Below are 19,673 nucleotides of genomic sequence, written 5' to 3'. Positions count from 1 at the left end.
AAAATAGAAGGCCAGAAGCATCTGTGATTTACTTGAACCATTTCGAACCAAGACATGCGGGAAAATCAACCCAAAAAGCTAAGGGTTAAAAAAAAATTCACATTAGTTATTTGTTTTTTGTTTGGCGAGTACAAAAAACACAAGACATACTCAGTAAATGTTCACTTCACACAGTTTCTCAGTTTCATTTTGTATTCTTTACGTTTAACAGCTTCTATCAATTTTGTAAGCTCAACATCTGCGATTGATGAAACATCTGGGATTGTAAAATTAACTCTTCATAATAATGGATCTGCAGATGGCACAGTGTGTGAGTATCTGACTACATGTAATTTGTTTTTGTGTCTGTAATATACAATACTTATAGCTGAATGAGTTGCCAGAAATTGGATTCAAACATCTATAGTAAATATCAGTCTCATTTACTGTAGTTCACACTTTAATAATAAGACTATAATCGTTCAAACTTGCAGTAAATCGAATCTTAATTCCTATTTAGGTTTCACAAAGAACAATGAATTTCAACACACCAATAGCAAATATTTCTTTCCTCATTCTCAAACTTTTTACTTTTTTATCATTCTTACAAAATAGTTTTACAGACAGAAGACATTTCTACAAAGGAGGACATTGATTATGAGCCTAAACGGAACGTTCCAATATCTGTTGCCCTGGGAACAACTAAGGAAGTGTCAGTTCGTATCTATGACGATACAGCGATTGAAACAAAGGAGAGTTTTGTTGTAGTAATCAATGGGACAGATGTAGGGGACAGAATTCACATGGTCAAAGTCACGATTTCTGATGATGATTGTAAGTGTGTACATTTAGGTTGGTAAAACGTTGCAACATATTAAGTCGTCATGATCCCGCATACTGAAGAATGGCATTATGCTAGGACGGTTTATAGTTAATTGAAATTCGTCATTATGAGAAAACTAAAACGAATAAACGATATTGTTTACGTGACTGCCAATTTCTACCATTTTATAGACTGACACCAATCACGGAAAAAATGACCATAAAGGCTTTATTTAGAGACTTTCGTAATTTATTATGAGCAAAATAGCGCCGATAACATACCACATGCTAATGCTTCTGCTGGCGAAATGTTGAATCAGTGATCAGCGACTGGTCTTCCAGTTTGTCAACTATTTTCATAGTATTTCATTGGGGTGTGTCCGTAGGAACAGGTTTTTTTTGTAATGTATGCGCGTGGTAACGACTGTGTGTGCAATTTAAAACAAATGTTAATGTCATGTTTAACGAGTATGAAAATATAAATATTTGCAGTGTTGAAATCACCAGAAGAATTATTTGACGAAAGAGTCGTCAACGCTATCAAAGAAATCGATGCGCTAGTATTTGACGAAAACATTAGTAATGAACAACTTTTGACTGAGCTGGAAGAAATAAGTGTGGTAAGTACAAAAATGCAAATATATTTTTTGAGAAACTTAAGTTGTTAAGGTTTTTTATTCTAGGGTAAAAGTATCAAGTAAATGACAGTAAATGACAAAGATTTTGCAGCCAGTTTCGACTTGTTAAGCTCATGATTGTTTGCACACCATGCCTGTGTTTCTTTGAATAAAAAGTGTCTGAAAATATCGAGGGCAAGCATTGGTACTGGTATTTAAACGTTGGCGTTATTTTCTTTGTAAATAGGAAACTAGTTTATGCGTTAAAAGATAAGCTCGGAAATTATTAGTAACAAAATGTATATTTCATATTGGCTCAATTTCTGGAGAATGGTCCCTTTGTTGTTGTTTTTGCAGACTATCTTTGATAGCGTGTTCAACGATTTTCTTCCGTCGGTGGACCAACAAAATGATGATTTCTATGACTATTATGATGGTGAAAATAACATTGAGACAAGTGTAGGGGGAGGTGGTGGCGTCGATGGTGGCGTTGGTGGTGGTGACGGTGGTGTCGATGGTGGTGGTGACGGTGGCATCGATGGTGGTGTTGGTGTTGGTGACGGTGGCGTCGATGGTGGCGTTGGTGACGGCGATGCTGGTGGTATTGGTGAAGGTGTGGGAGGTAATGGTGATAATAACACAATTTCTGCAAGAGAAACAAAGGTAAGCATTAAAGTAGAACTATATCGTATACAAATCAATTTTGATCCAATGTTTGAAAAGTTTGGCTTTGTGATACGCACAGATGACCAGCCAGTGATTGAAAGCCATTTTAGCCCGGCCCAGGGCTTCGAAAAGATGAATCAGGCCCTGGTTGGACTAAACTTTCAAATCGTCAAAATATTTCCCCTGTTGTTTATGAATAGATTCTTGTAAATTGTGAAATTGGACAAAAGACTCCCGTACTGTTAACTATATTAATACCTCAATTCGCCATCAAAACAGGCTCAATTTCAATCCCTGGATCCGAATATTCTGGCGGAAGGCTCATTAGGCATCATAGCAGCACTCTCACAATACATACCAGAAGATGAAAATGGGGAGAGCAATGGAGCAAGTGTAGAAGACTGGCTACAAGTAAACATCAAAAGACCCGGCATAGGTAAGCAAATATAATGCTATAACGATGATGACGACGATGCTAAAATGATGATGATGACGATAATGGTGACATTGACACTAATGTTACTGCTGATGATTGTGATGACGTTTACGACGATGACGACGACGATCATAATGATGATGATGATATTAATGATGGAAATGATAATGGTGATTACGCATAATGATGATCATACGACGACGACAACGATGACGACGACGACGACGACGACGATCATAATGATGATGATGATACTAATGATGGAAATGATAATGGTGATTACACATAATGATGATCATACGACGACGACAACGACAAAGACGACGACGACGATGATGGATGATGATGATGATGATGATGATGGTGTTAGTGATGGCGTGGAGGAGGCGTTGATAGTGATGATAACAACGACATTTATGACAATATTATCCATATCGGCTAACCATAAAGCTGCTCGTATTTATTCACATGTACCCAACGCCTACCATACACATAAAATACATTACCCAGTCCACATAAACTCTCATTGTATTAACAAAATATTATTAAAAGTAATAAACATTATGTTACACTTGTCTGTTGCCTCTCATCACCTCTTAAGCCGCTACCGCTAAACGGTTGCCAGCCCGTCAAGTGTCCGGTGGATTTGAATGGGCCTTTGGTAATAATAACACTGGCGATGTTCTAGCACCATGGGTACATATTGCAGGTGATGTACTGGAAGATTTACCGCCAGGTAATGCTTGAATATTTATATAAACAAAACGCTTACTATTTTGATCTAAATTCCTAGCAATTAAATTTTGCGATTTTCTTAAAACAAAAATCTGTTATGCTTTTTGTATTCCATGCGTCATTTTCGTTTGAAAATTTATAATTTGTATATTTATTGTCATTATCACTGGGAGACAATTTTCTGTAAAAAATCTGTTCCTGGTTGAAAAATCGGTGTTAGAGTAAAGAGTCACAGATTTTTGTCTCCTAGTGTATGTTTAGTGATACAATGAAGAACAATATCAAAATGACTACCTCGAGGAAGGCATATGGACTATACTTAAGAGCTATTTCGTTGAACGAAATACAATATTGCTAAGTTTTCAGAATGCTATTGAGGGTCCGGTGATGTCGTCATACATTGTACATTTAGCTTGAGCATGAAATGAAGGAAGTCGCTATTACAGTAACCCGTCCTTTCTAACCCATAGGTAGTATCTTTTTTAAGGCGCTTAAAAGCGAATTGCTGAACACAGGTAGCGACCAAGGCAAAATACCGGCTTTGCATTGTACAAAAATATTGTCGCCCTCTATAAACCTTATAAGGTCGAGGACACGGACGGGACGATTTATAATTTTATAGTATTCGCCAGTATGCAGTATACGACGATATGTGAGAGATTACTAATTCGAAGAACACTTCTTATTATTCTATTATGAAGGGACCAAAGTGATAACGATAACCTACATTGATCCTGCCAACGAAACAGCGAATGGCTTCGTGAATGTGTCTGGTGCTCCGGGGTATGTTATTATGTTTTTCATTATTTTCTTGAATATCTCGTGATTTCCATGGTGATGTGCTCACACAGGTGTTCTATAATTTTTCTCACTCAATGTGACTTATTTCTGAGTATATGATTTATAGTCAACAATAATTATTCATTAATAAGATTGTTACTTGCTTTAGATTATGGCAGACGACAAGTGGGACCATGGGTGTACGACTTCAAATTAACGCTTCTACATTCTCTATTCCTATCAGCTATGGAGTACCTATTCAGGTAAGTGAAAGCAACACACCAAGTATCATTATTATCATTATTCGCCAATGTTTTGTAATGTTTGCGTCATGGGGCATTCTTTTGTCAGTCTTGCTTTCACTGCAGGTGTCTTAAAATTCCAAACATATCATTTAGTTTAAGAACAGAAGGTAAATAAAGGTCGGTTGTCCTACATCCGACCTAATTTGAAAATCCTAGGCAGAAATCCTAGGCAGAAAAAATCAGTACATTTTTATCTACGTCACATCATGAGTTTAAATTTGTTCCTGTAACCTCTTAGAACAATTTGTTGGAAAAGGTTTTTAGCTTTAATGGTCTACATTACAAGTTATGCTATGCTAATAAATGCTTATGTAGATCAGTATGCAGATTTTGGAAGAAAATTTATTTCTTGTTCCAAGTCTTCTTAATAAAACGTTGTGCTTAAACATTTTTGGAAAACCAATGACCAAAATACATTTTATATGCCCAAAACGAGTGCAATATTCAAATCAACCTAGTGTTTCTATGTCGAATATGCAAAGTCTCGTAATGAGGAGTTTTAACTCCTCATTACGAGTTAAAACATAGATGGCCAGGTTTTTAGAACGAATACGAATCTTCATTATAGCCTGTTTGGGATTCTGACCGCTCTGATGTTTAAGATTTGTATTCCCTTTTTAAAGTACTTTTAGCTCAGTTTTTACAAATTTTATCCTCCCTTGAAAGTTATCTTCCTGCCTCAAACCCTTTACCCAACCCGCCTTCTCTGAAAAAGTCCTGGCTACGCAACTGATTATAGTGAAAGCACAAGCAATGAATAATCATTTTGTCGCTCTGTTATGTTTTCATGCAGACATCCAAATGCGGATCTTCAAATAAAGCAACAAATGAAAGAAATAACTTGGAAACATTATGTTCATTTTGGGATGATTCAATCAGGTATGTAAAGCCAACGTGTGGCCATTTATATGAAAGTGCTTAGGATTGTCCTATAATAAAATATTTAAAAAGTTAAATATATCGAAACAAAAAAAAAACGTTATTAGAGGATATTTTTAGCATTCACCCATGCATAATTAAGTCCATTGTCATTGTGTAGTTATTGTACATTAATTTTTGGGCCAAGAAATAAGGAGATCTAGCAAGAAAAGTAAACATAAATCAGCGCTGAGGAATAAATACATACACAAGTCCCCTTGTCGATGCATCTAAGTAAGATACACTTGAGGTTGTTGTTGTTTTTCGAAGCGTTTGCAATTAGGCCCTAATATGTGATATTTACTCTTATTTTACTATCAAGCATGTATTCTGTAACTGGCCAGTCTGAGATTGAAGCATCTGATGATTTCATCGCATGTCAATCGAATCACACAACCAGCTTTGCTGTACTGATGCAATTCGGTGGATGCCCGGTATGTTGATTATACACATAATATAATTACACACAACCTACATAATGTAGTATATTGTGCTTTGTATAGCGTCACCATCATCTTATCATCTTCATCATCACTATCATCACTCTAAGAAATAAAGATTCTAAAAAGGTTCTAAAGTTGTCTTATCAGGAGAATCCTTCTCTAAAGAACCAAAAATGGTTCCAAAACCATCGACAATGGCCCCAAAAATGTGACACAGAACCGTTTTCCTGAGAGCACAAAAAAGATCTAGAACCTTTATTTCTTAGAGTGTGCACCATTCTCATCAATATCATCATCATTATCATCATCATCATCATCATCATCATCATCATCATCATCATCATCATCATCATCATCATCATCAATATCATCATCATCATCATCATCATCATCATCATCATCATCATCATCATCATCATCATCATCATCATCATCATCATCATAATAATAATAATAATTTTTAATTCATTTCAGATTCCGGAAGTTCACGCCCGTGTTATGGACGCCATGACGACAGCTTTCATAGCCATATCCATTATATCACTCTTCATCACAATATGTGTATTTCTTATGTTCGAGTAGGTTCATCCTTGATTAACAATAACCCACGTGTTACATGTTTTGTTATATTTGAACATGTGTATTTGTTGGTGTTCTTCTCATTATCAGTTTGAACAGTTAATATTTTTTTTATGAATAATGTGAATTATGGAAAGAAATAATTAACATTGGGGTATTCCACTTGAAATCCATACTACCCCTTTGGATTTTGGAAATATTTTCGACAGGGGCAGTACGTCTGTATTATGGCTTTACTTGTATCTTCCACAACTGGAGTAAGGATATAAAATGGAAGTTACCCAATTGTGTATTCTATTTCAAATTGATACTCTCTCTGTGGCAGACTTTAGCTAAATCTTCCACAGTGATTGTGTGCAGTGGCGTAGCCAGGATTTTGGAACCGAGGGGGCACAACTTGCAAATGTACCGACGGAATATTTTTTGCCGACGGAAGTTGTGATTTGTTGACCCCAAAATTGTTTGCATGGTTTGAAAAAGTGAAGAGCAAAAAAAAAAAAAAAGAAAAAAAGATTATAGGTGGTACCAACATAAAAAACACAATTGTTGTCGTAAAATTCAATTTCATTCACAATTTGTTATCATTTTTTTTATAATTCTTCCCTTTTTTCTGTCACCCTGGGTAAAAATTAGTCTATTGTTGACCCAATTTTCCCCACCAAAGCCTTCCGTCTACCGACGGCCTTACATGAACCGACGGCCATGACGAGCGGCGGCACCGGCCCCACTGCCCCCCCTGGCTACGCCACTGATTGTGTGGATTTTAAATAGATTAGCCCATTGTATCCTGTATCTTATCTTGAATCTTGTATCCTCTGTGTTACGATTTAACGAATTATTTAGTTTTGCCGTGTCTGCAATATTATGAGGAAAAATGTTGAACTAGTGATGACGATATTATGCTATTTAACAGGTCATTGAGGAACTCGGACCGATACCAAATCCACATCAACTTAGCAGTTTCATTGATGGTAGCTTTATGTTTGTTTTTGCTGGGGATCGACATGACAAACAATAAGGTCTGTATCGATACAAAGTGAAGCTAGTTTGCATTAAATGCAACCTGACGTTCTAACGCATAAGATAGTATAAGATGGGCTTTCTATGACCCGTAGTTTTGTTTAAAATGCTTTATAAACGGAGTACTGCTACTTAAATGTCCACAACAGGCAAAATAATTGTTAATACTTACAATCTCAGAATATTTGTGTAAGAACGCTTACTATAATTCCCATGTTCTTCTTAACACAGTGCAAATACTATATGAGTAACTGGACACTACAGTACGCCAAAGAATTTAGGTACCAGTTATGTTCACCCCTGTATATCCTAAACAAAGACAAATATGCCAACATTAAAACAACCGTTAACTATTTGTACTTTTTAGCTATGATTTAAGACCTTATTTGTTGAAATTAGTTGAGATTAAAACCTAAGGAAGAAGCGAAATCAAAAGTTGCACTTTTGTGTTCTAATCAATGAAAGCACGACGATAGTTCTATTGTTCGCGAACGTTTTGTGTACACATCAATAGGTCATGCAATGGTGGAAACTGCAACTGTTAAATTGGCATCTTTCTTGGGGTTTTGGATCGTCGTGTTTTTATTCTTGAACAATATGAGGTCTTAAATTTGAGCTAAAAGATGCAGCTATTGGCTGCTGGTTCCAATTATGACATATCTGTCTTTGTTTAGGATATACAGGGAGTGAACATAACTGGTACCTTAATTTTTTGGCTTACTATATATTATTGTGTTTATCTTCAGATATTCCGTACACCCCTCCCCATTCCCCATCAATATGTACAAAAGTATGGTTATTTTGAACTCCAGCTACAAAATCCACGAATACAAACTACATGTAGCACATTTAAAGTCCATTTTGAGAGTAATATCACAAGAGCAAAATTAAATCATGGATTTTACAGTAGAAACCAATGATGGACATCACCCCACCACCTAATGGTTGTCACTGATGGTCAGCCCTACTCCCGATACGGTGGTGGGTTAAAATTGGTATCACTAACATACGGTAACTGAGTAACTACGGTTAACATATTATTATCCGTTCAATCAGTGTAAGCCATTAAAAGACTTTCTCTGTTTTCTCTTTCCTGAAGATTGTATGCACAGTGATTGCCATGCTGCTTCACTTTCTGTTTCTCTCCGTCTTCGGATGGATGATGGTGGAAGGCATCAATCTATATTTCAAGATCGTCAAAGTTTATGGATCAGAGAAGAATCGAATGCCATTGTATATTGGCATTGGATATGGCATACCGGCTCTCATTGTGGCCATCAGTGGTGGTCTGAAATTCAACAACTACACTTCTCCAACCAGGTACGCAATAACGAGCTTGATCTTAGTACATGAAAATGTTTTTAATGGTAAATTTAATGATTTTTGGAGTATCTTTATATTAAATGTGGGGTATCTTTAGCTGGGAAACAATTAAACTACCAGCCAGGTAAGCGGGTGGGTTTATTACCACGTAAGAGTACGGAGTAGAGAGTACAGTAAACAAGAATATCTAGAAAATCCGCAATCTTCGCATACGCTCGAGTGTCAGATAGCTATATAACAGTCGGCTAGAACGCGGAATTAATGATTGTTTTCTGATGTAAAGCCATTTTTGCCGTCGGCCAGTGCTCGAGGAATCGTGAAAACCACGTCTCGGGTTGGGGCGGTTTATAATCCAGACTATTTTTTCTCACACATTTAAACTAATTGCATCATAGAATGATAACTAAAGTTAAACTATGTGGAAATGTATCACAAAAGGTTTTTACCACAAGTCTTCGCTTACAGAAATGACAGCAAGTGAAAACAAAATCACTGAATCTCCATACAATATTTGAACTTGACAGGACCGATGCTCTACCAACTGAGTCAGATGGAGAAGAAGAGAGTAGTGATGTTATTATCTATAGGATTTCAGTTCAATTACATTTTATTCAAATTATATCATTTGTTCGGGATTTGTTGAACTGTTAGTTTTTGAAATGTTTCGTAGTGTAACAGGTTATGTTGCAATACTTTGAATATAAAAGGAATTCCCTTTTTCCTGGGCTATTATAGTAACATATTAAAGACCAAGATGAGACCTTTGTGAATTCATTTGTATTATGGTGTTCCATTTTAATCCTGTTCAAGTTGTTGGTTGGACGTTCAATCTGGCCTCATATGGGCTTTTGGTGCACCAGCTGCAGTTGTTATCGTGGTAAGTATTCCTGAATCAATTCCATGCCTATTTTTTTGGGTAATTTTAAGAATTCTAATTAGGATCTACTATTACACTAAACCTAACTGCAACACTTACCGTAACACTAACACTCACTTTATTCCTAACCAAAACTCTAACCTAGTGTACGGTGTGTATAGCTACTCTGCCCAAGCCTGTCGCCGTATATTGTTAAGGTTCAGGGACGTTTTAGGATTTAGGTGGTATTTTGGTGGGGCGGTGAACTCTAGGAACAGCCTACATTAAGGAAATGCACAGTAAGCGAAGTAAAAGCCAGTAAAATCTGACCATACTGCAGTTACTGTCCGTTTTCCTATACACAATACACAGTGCTCTCACCATTGACGCGTGACCTCTACAAACAGTGTATGTTATAGGTATATGGGCATTGCCTAGTTAACATCACTGTGTGAAAAATAAACCGGCCAATATTTTAACTATTCTCCAAACTTCTAGCAAATATATTTCTCTAACATGACCTAAAATTACAGCTAGGTTAGATGTTCAGAAGGGGTCGCACTTTCGTAGAATATGAGTGAGGGCAAAGCATAGCTAGCCAACTCCCCGTGTTAATTGAATGGAGATTTGACCGAAAATATTGAGCTATATTGGTAACGGACCGCTCCGTTCTGAAGGATGCCACAAAAACGGTACAAGCTACATTTAAACTATTCTAAATAGGTTCTAGAAAATATAGTTTTGTAACATGTCCTAAATTTTTAGCTAATTTAGATGTTTGGAGAGGGTCGCACTTTTGTGTTTTAGGAAGGATATGCAAACGACAGATAACACCAAAAATATGAAGAAATTATTTCCAAACCGTGTAAAGTCAACAATCATTATGTTGCTCATTTTGAAGAATGCTGGTTTACAAAAAGCAGGCCATTGTCTCATTTCGTGAACAAAGGTACACATACCATTGTTTCCTTTCGTTTCCTTTATAATCGGTTACCCAACTGAAGCTATAATACCAGCTTTATTGCGATGTCGCACATGTAAAACAGACACTTGTGCACAACCAGAGAAGATCTGATTTAATCAGTTGAGCTGCTTCAATGAGTGTTATCTTGGTTTAATAGCTTTTAATGGGGTTTAAGTCCTGCAAAGGTCGAGATGAATTCTACTGTAGACATGACTGCATCATGCAACATATAACTAGAGCTGTTTAGTTACGTTGCTTGGTTAAAGAACTACATTCATATTACATTATATTACCACTACTATTGTAATGAACAGGTCAACATGATTGAATCATTACAAACAAAAACGCATAATGCCCGAAGTAAAGTATGTGACTGACATTAAGTTGTTTAAATCATTTTAATTGCAAGCTAAACTCGGTGTTATTACTACTCATTGGGCGGATTCTTTTCAAAGCAGTTGTCTCAATAACTGACGGAGCTACTGGAGATGGTGCAAGGTAATGTTTCTGGATCATTTAATTGTTTATTGATGTTAAGGTGGTACTACACCCCCTGATAAATTTTGTGACTAATTTTGCATTTTTCTCAAAAAATAACTATGTACACACTGGTAACAAAAGTTATGTATATTACAGGGGCAAGGAATCCAATTACTTCACTGACATTTCAGTGATTCAAGACACGTAGTTCATTATATATGTTAAGAAATGAGGTACAATCTAGCGGTACCGCTTTTTTAAAATCATAAATAACGTACCGCTTGTCGTGAGTCATTAAAATTCCAGTGTAGTAACTGGATTCCTTGTCCCTATAATATACATAACTTTTTGTTACCAGTGTGTTATTTGTTTTTGAGAAAAATGCAAAAATAGTCACAAATTTATCAAGGGGTGTAGTACCACCTTAAGGGTATCTTTTGTATATGTATGTCTCTACAAAGCCTGTAATGTATCTCTCCAAGGGGGAACTTTTTGCCGTTACTGCTTCATCTTCTAAGATTTTGTTATGGTGCAGAAGAATCACACATTTACAATGTATTTCGTCGTTAATTTCGAGAAATGCACCGTTTATACAGGGTGTCCCCCAAAAAAGAAGCCCCTCATTGCGCCCTCTTTTTCTCATATTTCTGAAAAATTGATTAAATATATTTTGGTATGTATAGAAACCTTTAATCGTTAACAATTATTTCAATAGGCTCACAACTTATGAAGATATGCCCTTTTGAATAAAACTACCCGTTTTTCACTCTGTCCACCGATAGCAAACAGAGTGGTTGGGATGGCTCATGCTGTGGATTGACCTGCACGATCACCAGACCCCACACCACTTGATTTTTTTCCTTTGAGGCAAAATCCAAGATCTTCGTAAACGTATTACTGAATGCATTCGCAAGTATCCGGCGCACATGGATGGTACGCAACGCAATTGATGCAATGAGGACCAGGGCTGAAACCTGTATTCGCCAAGGAGGCAACCAGGTAGAGAGCAGAGCAGCACAGTAAACTCACTTCAGAAGAACCAAAGACAACCCAAACAGCCTTTTAGGGCTACCTTTTATCCTAAAAAGAGAAATGACTTATGTTGTAAATAAAAAAAAAAGCAAGAAACAACAAAGTAAGAAAGAAAGAAACATAATAAAACAAAAAAGGAATAAATAACCAAGAAAAAAAAAAAATTGCAAGTAAAGCAAAAGGAGTCCCTTTCGGCATCCATTTTACCCACATATTAATGATTAATCCATTGCCCATAAACCCACCGGTAAAGCCCATTCAATAAAGTTATTTTATAAAGTTATCATTGAGGAATGATTGATATTCATGCATGGTATGTGTACTCCTTTTCAATCTTTGAAATAGCCAAACCTTCTCCGTGGACAGAGTGAAAACGGGTACATTTCTTTAAAAGAGCATATCTTCAAAAGTTGTCAGCCGATTGATATAATTGTTTTGGTTTATTAAAGCTAACGACTCAAGGTTTCTTTTCAGAAATAGGAGAAAAAGAGGGCGCAATGAGGGGCCTCTTTTTTTTTTTGGACATCCTGTATTAGAAATGTGCATTTGTGGTTTCTGTTTTAGGGCATCAATGAAGGGTACTCTCATTTTGACACCATTACTTGGTATAACATGGGTATTCGGATACATGTCTCTCACTGGAGCAGCCATAGTATTCCAGTACTTATTCGTAATCTGCAACTCACTCCAAGGATTCTTCATCTTCATGGCCTATTGTGCGTTAAACAAAGAGGTACAACAACCTTTATGTCTATTATAAGCTATGGAATATTAAATGTTCTTCTCAAAGCGACAAGTAACGATCAATTTCATTAGTTATATTTAACAAGCTCGTGACGAGTCACGACTAAATGTTGTGATTGTTCAGATTGTAAAAATACATGATACGTAATTTACAGCCTCACTTTCTTTCAACTCGCATGTATTACTTGCTTGTATTCTAGGTACAAAATCATATCAAGACAGCCTTCAACAGACACCGGCAAGTTGATCCGATGGCAAATACGTCGGTAAGTACACGCGAAAGATGAAGGGGTGAGCATATCGATTGGAGGTTCGGGGTGTAAAATGATTGTGTGTTTGTTTTTAGAGGGGTGGTGATGATGGGGTTAATATTAAGTGCAATGTCACGGAGAATTTCCGGTACCATTTATTAAAGTATCATTAACTTTTCTTTAATTCCTCATTTCATTCCTACAGAAAACGGAAGACACAAAATTGGCGGATCTGAACTGATTTTTAACTGCTCAACAAAATCACACATTGAGTCAAATTATTATTTAACCTATTAAAACACCAAAGCCTAGTTCATAATAGAAGACTTAGAGAAACATTTCAGACCATCAGTCATGCGCACCATAATGAGACACGGACGGAGGGTCGTCGCTATACCAGTCGCAAGGAAGGTTGCTGTTGATCCCAAAAATCTGGCACATTTAACATTTTTTTACGACTTTATTGCAATTTGCCGAATAGCACATGGTTTTGCCGTCCAGAATGATTACTTGCCGACTACATCTATGAATGGGGCATCACTCCTCTTCCTCCTCCAGTGATGGCCCTGAATCGACGTGACTCAAGAGGAAATGAAGAGACTGACTCGAGGAAGTTCTGTGGCTGCAGATTTTGCACAGTTTATCTTAAGCAATTTCCAGTAATATTTACGAAAATCACGAATATATAAATTAACTTTAATCAGTAGGCCCCAATTTTACATTCATTTTACCATTTTTATATTGGCATTCGATCCTAATAACACGGCCCTCTGTAGTCAAAATATTTGATTGATGTTCGTCAATATGCGGAAATTAGAATCAGTTTGTGACTTCATTGTTGGAATGTGATAGTTCAGCTTTTTGTGTGATTGCTTGTCTGTATAAATCACGGATATAAACTGAACACCAAACGGTGTGATGAATATATTCGACTATTATTATGAAATAAATGCATAATAGTATTGTTTTAGGCAAAGTTATTGTATTTAAGAGGACGCATTTGTTTCATAAAGTGAAAAATTGACATTTTAACCATTTTATTTTCTTTCGCTGTTTCGACCAAAATAGGCGAAATAATTTTATCATTATTCAAATTGCGATATTTAAGGGCTGGGGTATGAACGTTTGGACAGTATTTATTCTGGGACATTAGAGCACATCAGACTTATCGAATTGCATTCTCAATACGAAAAATGTCATTCTGATATCAGATAATTTTGATTTTTTGAAATTCGCAATTTAATACACATTTTATAAGTAAACTTTTATAAGTAAACTTTATAAATCTGATGATTTATACTTAAAGTGTACGTAGATGGGATGAAAAGCCGACGATCAATTGAAAATTTTGACCTTTCGTATTGAAGATATGGATTTTTTCCCCAAAACACCAAACAAAATTTGGTCTTTTGGGAAAAAATCCATATCTTCAATATGAAAGGTCAAAATTTTCAATTGACCGTCGGCTTTTCCTCCTACACACACTTTAAGAATATATCAATAGATTTATATAATTTACTTCGAGGACTGTTATATATCAAAAATTTGAAAAATATCAAATTTTTATAATTTGTCATGAAATTTGTATTATATTGTGATTTTCAAAAAATGAAAATTATTTGATATCAGAAAGACATGCTTTGTATTCAGAATGCAATTCGATAGGTCTGAGGTGCTCTCATGTCCCACAAAACTACTGTCGAAACTCAATAAACGCTCATTTGAGATCCCTTAAGAAAATATCATAATATGTGCATTTCATATTCAGTGTTCCTGAACGTAAAATTGTTTTTGGGCAGAAATTGATTCAAATTAGTTGTGACCTTGGTATACATAAGATAACCTAATATGAATGTGAATGTGAATTGAGTGTTTATTTTAGAAAATCACTTTTTAAACTAATGACTCCCCTTTAAAGTTAGGTATAATTATGGAAATTGCTTCCTTATACTATTTACATAGATACATAATTGCTAAAACTCCATATTACAAAGATCGATGTTAAAGTACTACTTATAATAAAAATGTGTTAACCCGCTTGTGTGTATGGTATGTATAACTTTAAGACATCATGTATAAACATATGCCTATATTAACATAACATTGTGTTTTTACAAAAGATAAATATTGTATTGATGTGTAATAAAATAATAATAACTTTTTCAGAATCCCATGTCCTGTTGATTCTTTGCAACAAAAATACAATACAGTAATATACAACAAATTCGCCAAAAAGACCTTTGTTGACATCTTAATTACGCATGTGGTCTTGTAAAAGCTACAGATGGCATTACAAACAAGTAACCTGAGAAAAAACGTAAATTAAACTTGATTTGAGGTTACGTGTTTTTCTTCAAGTTTTCACTTACTCGAACACTTTAGCAAAGTTATTCATTTCATTTAAACCCTCTACTAAATCAAGTCAAAAATCTTGTAATTTTCAGACTTATCACATTGAAGTATATTCATGACCTCTGATGACCTCTGTAGGTATTACATGCTCATAATCATGTTGCATCTACCATAACTAATCCCCGGGTTGGCGGGTGGGGAAATTACATAAATCATATCAGTAAAAACTATTAAAAAATACTACACTCTAAAAGGTCTAGGTGATTCCTAGCAACGCAAGTTAAAGATCTTACCAGAAATCAATTCAAATTTGACTCATCCGTGTCCAATTTGACACTTTTCAGGTCAAATGATGTTTGAAATAATTTCTCGTCAAATATGACTAGGAATCTAGTCAAATTCGACTAGACCTTTGCCATTACATTGTACGAAGTCAAGTATGTACATAGATATATTTCATTTAAACCCTCTACCGAATACATGTGCCGTAAGTTATACTATAAGACAAAGATTCAGTTTGGCGAAAATACCATGTAATCACGTGTACACAATTTGATCAGATTCCATGAGAAGTACGTCCATGTTAAAATGTCTGAGCCACTAAAGCAAAGTATGTAATATAAGCACCAACAACCTGTAATATAAAACAAAATTGTAATATAATTATAATGTAATGTCATTTAAACTAATAAATAATAAAATGATGATGTTTATGATTTTGTTGTTGTTGTTGCAAATATATCCTTGGAGTCAAAAATATGAGAAAATAAAGCATCCGATGGTGCGAGTTTAAGGCCAAATTGGCTCAAATTGTGTTTATCAGGATTTTTTCTATATACTTACCGTCAGTAGGAATTCCTTTGTGAGAGGTATGATGCCCCACAGTGTCAATGCAATACTTGGGCCATTCAATTTGAACATGAACATATTCATCTGAAATGAGAGGTTTTAAAATAGATCAGCACACAGTTACAAATGTGTAATTTTCGGACTTACTTTTACTTTTAAGTATATTATAATCCCACCACTGGGGCACACCAACCCGGTTACAATCCCAGTGATGAGGGAATGATTGGGTTTGTAATTTTCGGACTAATTACATTTAATTATATTCCCCGACCTGTATGCATCACTGTCTATTACTATCTTTGCTATCTTGTTGCTTCTACCATTGCACCCCCGAGTTGCAGGGTAGACAAGTACATAATGTTACAAACGCTACATGTTACATGACCCCCGGGACGCACAAACCGTATAGTCCCATGTATTCCCAGCTTACAATCCCCACCAGTGCCCCACATTTGCTGGGATAGTGAAGAGGTACTTTAATAATGCATAAGTGGTTGTATTAATTTTGTGACAAATAATTACACGACAACACTAATATTTTCAACTTTCAATGAAAATACTAATCTTATACATGTAATCCCTCTATGATTGGTCAACTTAAAACTTACGGTTTCTTGAAAACTTCTCGTATTGCAAAATAATTGGTAATTGACAATGCAATCATTTCACATAATGGGCAAAAATGGTTTAAAGAATACCCTCTGAAGTCGTTCCACGCGGGAGCAGACGTTTCAATATATTTTTAAATTAAAAAATATTGTAAATGTTCATGAAAATATTTGGAATCAGCAAGAGAAATTCATTAAAACGAGTAGAAAGAAGCCCGTAGTATTGGTTCAATGGTTCGTAAGATAGTTCTTGATGTTTTGAGAAAATATCTCAAAATTTGGACTTTATGTTGACGCCTATGCCCTCCACACAGAGCATTAAAAGATCTTTAGATGTCTATGCCAGATATCAATTGACTTTTTTCGGTAAATCCCATAAGCCTGTGGGAGTACACCTAAGATGTCTTCATTTGACGTCACGCCGATGTGCGCAAGGAACATCGTTACTGCGCATTGCACGTCGGTGTGACGTCAAATGACGACATCACAGGCGTACTCGCAAAGGCTTATGGGCTTTACCGAAAAGGTCAATTAAAATTCGACTCATCCGTGTCGAAGTCAACACTTTCCAGGTCAAATTTTATTTGACATGATTTCTTTTTTTTAGAAAATTTTATTACAATATTACATCAATTTCCACACATCAGCTGACCATTGTAGTATTTGTAGCTAATTCTGAATAAACAGTGCCTTACTTGTGTGACTTCTTCGTGTTCTTTAAACCCAAATACTTCGATGCCATGAATATAGTTGACTATCATATGTGCCTGAGGAATAGATGTATAGACATGTTACGTTAAGTGACTTCTCTTAACCCAAGTATGAAGAAACTTAATTAAATCAAAGCAAAACAAAACACACACGCCCATACCATACCACCCTGACACCCCCCAAAAAACCCCAGAAAAACATTAAAAAAACCCAATTAACCACTACCACTAACCGCAGCCACGATCACAACAAAACCCATTTGATCCAATTGTGATTCACTGTGCCACTGATCATAGACCGGGAGCATAGACAGTGAAAATTTCGTGACTTATTTTGATATAATTGAAATTGTCCGGTTTTTAAACAATGTTAAAACAGGCCCAGCAGACACAAAAATGTTCCTAAAATGTTTATTCGAATTGTTTTAATAAATTTAAATGTCGGGTTATATAACACCATGAATGCATTTTTAAAACTTTGTTGTAAATATGTTTGGCAAACGAAATATTTTTTCAACAGTTAAATAACATTCTAGAATGTTTTGCATCGCGTTTCGTTTTATGAATGTTAATAAAACATTTTTATACCCTTTAAACAACCCGACATTTAAACCTTTTCTGTAAAATGATGTGTGCTTGTTGGGAGGAGTGTGAAAGAAAGACTGTCTTATCGTCAATGTTTCTCCATCAAAACGGAGACTTTGATATCAGAAGAAAGCTTATAATTTTCGTATAATACTCGAGTAAAACGGTTCCCAGCAAACACAAAAACGTTTTAAAAACGTTTTAAATAAGTTATATTTTGGTTTAGGTAAAAACGTTTTAATAACATTAAAATGTCGGGTTATATAAAGGTCATGATAACGTTTTGTATGAAAACACACTACAACAATATTTTTAAATGTTTTCAAAAAATGTTATGGTAAACTATTTTTGCAAACATTTTTGCCAAATATTGTGTCAATACTTAAATAACATCATGTTAAAATATTTGAACCCAGCAAAACACAGCCTTTTAATAACATTTAAATGTCGGGTTATATAAAGGTCATGAAAACGTTTTTAAAACGTTATTGAAAATCTTTTGGGCAAACATTTTTCGCAAAATATCTTTTCTACCCCAAAATAACATTCTGTTTAGAATGTTTTGTGTCAAGTTTTCAAGAATGTTTTTGGAATCTTATTAAAACGTTTTTATACCATTTATATAACCCGACATTTAAACGTTTTCTGCAAAACATTTTTGCAGTAAATTGTAAATTATCAAAAAATGTTTTTTAAGGTTATGAAAACGTTTTATACTCTTAATATACCCTTTATATAACCCGTCATTTAAACCTTTTCTGACAACCTTTTATAACCTTTTGCGAATGATGTTGAAAACGTTTTGTGTTTGCTGGGTTATGTGTCCTTTGCAATGTGTGAACAAAAGCGTTGAGAATTGCAAAATCACAACCGGAGTTCACTATTATACACGTTTTGCTTCTCATATCAAAACCACTTGGATTGGTAAGAGAAGAAGAAGAAGACGAAGAAGATGAAGAAGAAGAAGAAGAAGAAAAAGAAGAAGAAAAAGACGAAGAAGAAGAAGAAGAAGAAAAAAAAGAAAGAAAAAGAAGAAAAAGAAGAAAAAGAAGAAGAAGAAGAAGAAGAAAAAGAAGGAGGAGGAGGACGAAAGGGAGAAGGAAAGGGAAAATGAGAGGAAAAATATTTAAACACTTACCTTTTCGTGAACCTGGGACGTAATCATCCCAATCACCCCAAATGTTCCTAACGACGTAAATAGCCAAAATATAGTAAGATATGTCGTTATAGAACTGGTGAGATTTTGAGCCACAACAAGTTGGTACATTGTAAAACACGCTATAAGCATTGCAAATCCACATGCTACTGCAAGATAGAAACTGATGGCGTCATCGAGAACAGATACAAACATTGAGAGACACTGATGTTGGCGACGGAGTGAAATTAAACATCCTTTAAATGTACTGTCAACTTTGAGACAGTGGCTAAAAGTTTCCGCGAACAGGTGGAATTGCTGCGAAATGATGAGGCAAAGAATGAACAGGAAGGCCAGAGGGAGAGCAAATGCCCCATTAACAAACACGATGGAGGCTGCCTGTATTATATCCCATAGAATGAGTGGGTCTGTAGCTGGAGCCGCCATGAATATGGTATCATTTCGAAGAGATTCAATTGGTCCA

General features: G+C 35.5%; 2 protein-coding genes across 2 annotated transcripts in view; both read left to right on the top strand.

Annotated features, from left to right (window-relative positions):
• Positions 1-1,692, top strand: part of LOC140169225 (uncharacterized) — a 29,395-nt gene extending 27,703 nt beyond the window's left edge. Inside the window, exons 16-19 of the mRNA XM_072192482.1 lie at positions 212-328; positions 595-813; positions 1,294-1,421; positions 1,666-1,692. Of these exons, the coding sequence (XP_072048583.1) occupies positions 212-328; positions 595-813; positions 1,294-1,421; positions 1,666-1,692 (491 nt within the window). The remainder of the gene's footprint in view (positions 1-211; positions 329-594; positions 814-1,293; positions 1,422-1,665) is intronic.
• Positions 1,693-6,180: 4,488 nt separating this feature from the next.
• On the top strand, positions 6,181-13,851 carry LOC140168944 (adhesion G-protein coupled receptor D1-like). The gene is made up of 8 exons (XM_072192255.1): positions 6,181-6,279; positions 7,194-7,299; positions 8,400-8,620; positions 9,434-9,500; positions 10,853-10,941; positions 12,520-12,688; positions 12,900-12,965; positions 13,156-13,851. The coding sequence occupies exons 1-8, from the start codon at positions 6,200-6,202 to the stop codon at positions 13,189-13,191; spliced, it is 834 nt and encodes a 277-aa protein (XP_072048356.1). The 5' UTR covers positions 6,181-6,199; the 3' UTR covers positions 13,192-13,851.
• The last annotated feature ends 5,822 nt before the right edge of the window (positions 13,852-19,673 follow it).

Source organism: Amphiura filiformis, chromosome 14 (assembly GCF_039555335.1).
Source record: "Amphiura filiformis chromosome 14, Afil_fr2py, whole genome shotgun sequence".
NCBI lineage: Eukaryota > Metazoa > Echinodermata > Ophiuroidea > Amphilepidida > Amphiuridae > Amphiura > Amphiura filiformis.
Note: the sequence above shows the minus strand (reverse complement) of the source record. Positions and strands in the feature narration are given on the sequence as shown.

Bases quoted from the DNA above. Each gene is read 5' to 3' on its own strand.
- LOC140168944 (XM_072192255.1), top strand. From the start codon at position 6,200: ATGGACGCCATGACGACAGCTTTCATAGCCATATCCATTATATCACTC. The intron at 10,942-12,519 runs GTAATGTTTCTG...TTTCTGTTTTAG, and splicing joins GCTACTGGAGATGGTGCAAG to GGCATCAATGAAGGGTACTC. The intron at 12,966-13,155 runs GTAAGTACACGC...TCATTCCTACAG, and splicing joins ATCCGATGGCAAATACGTCG to AAAACGGAAGACACAAAATT.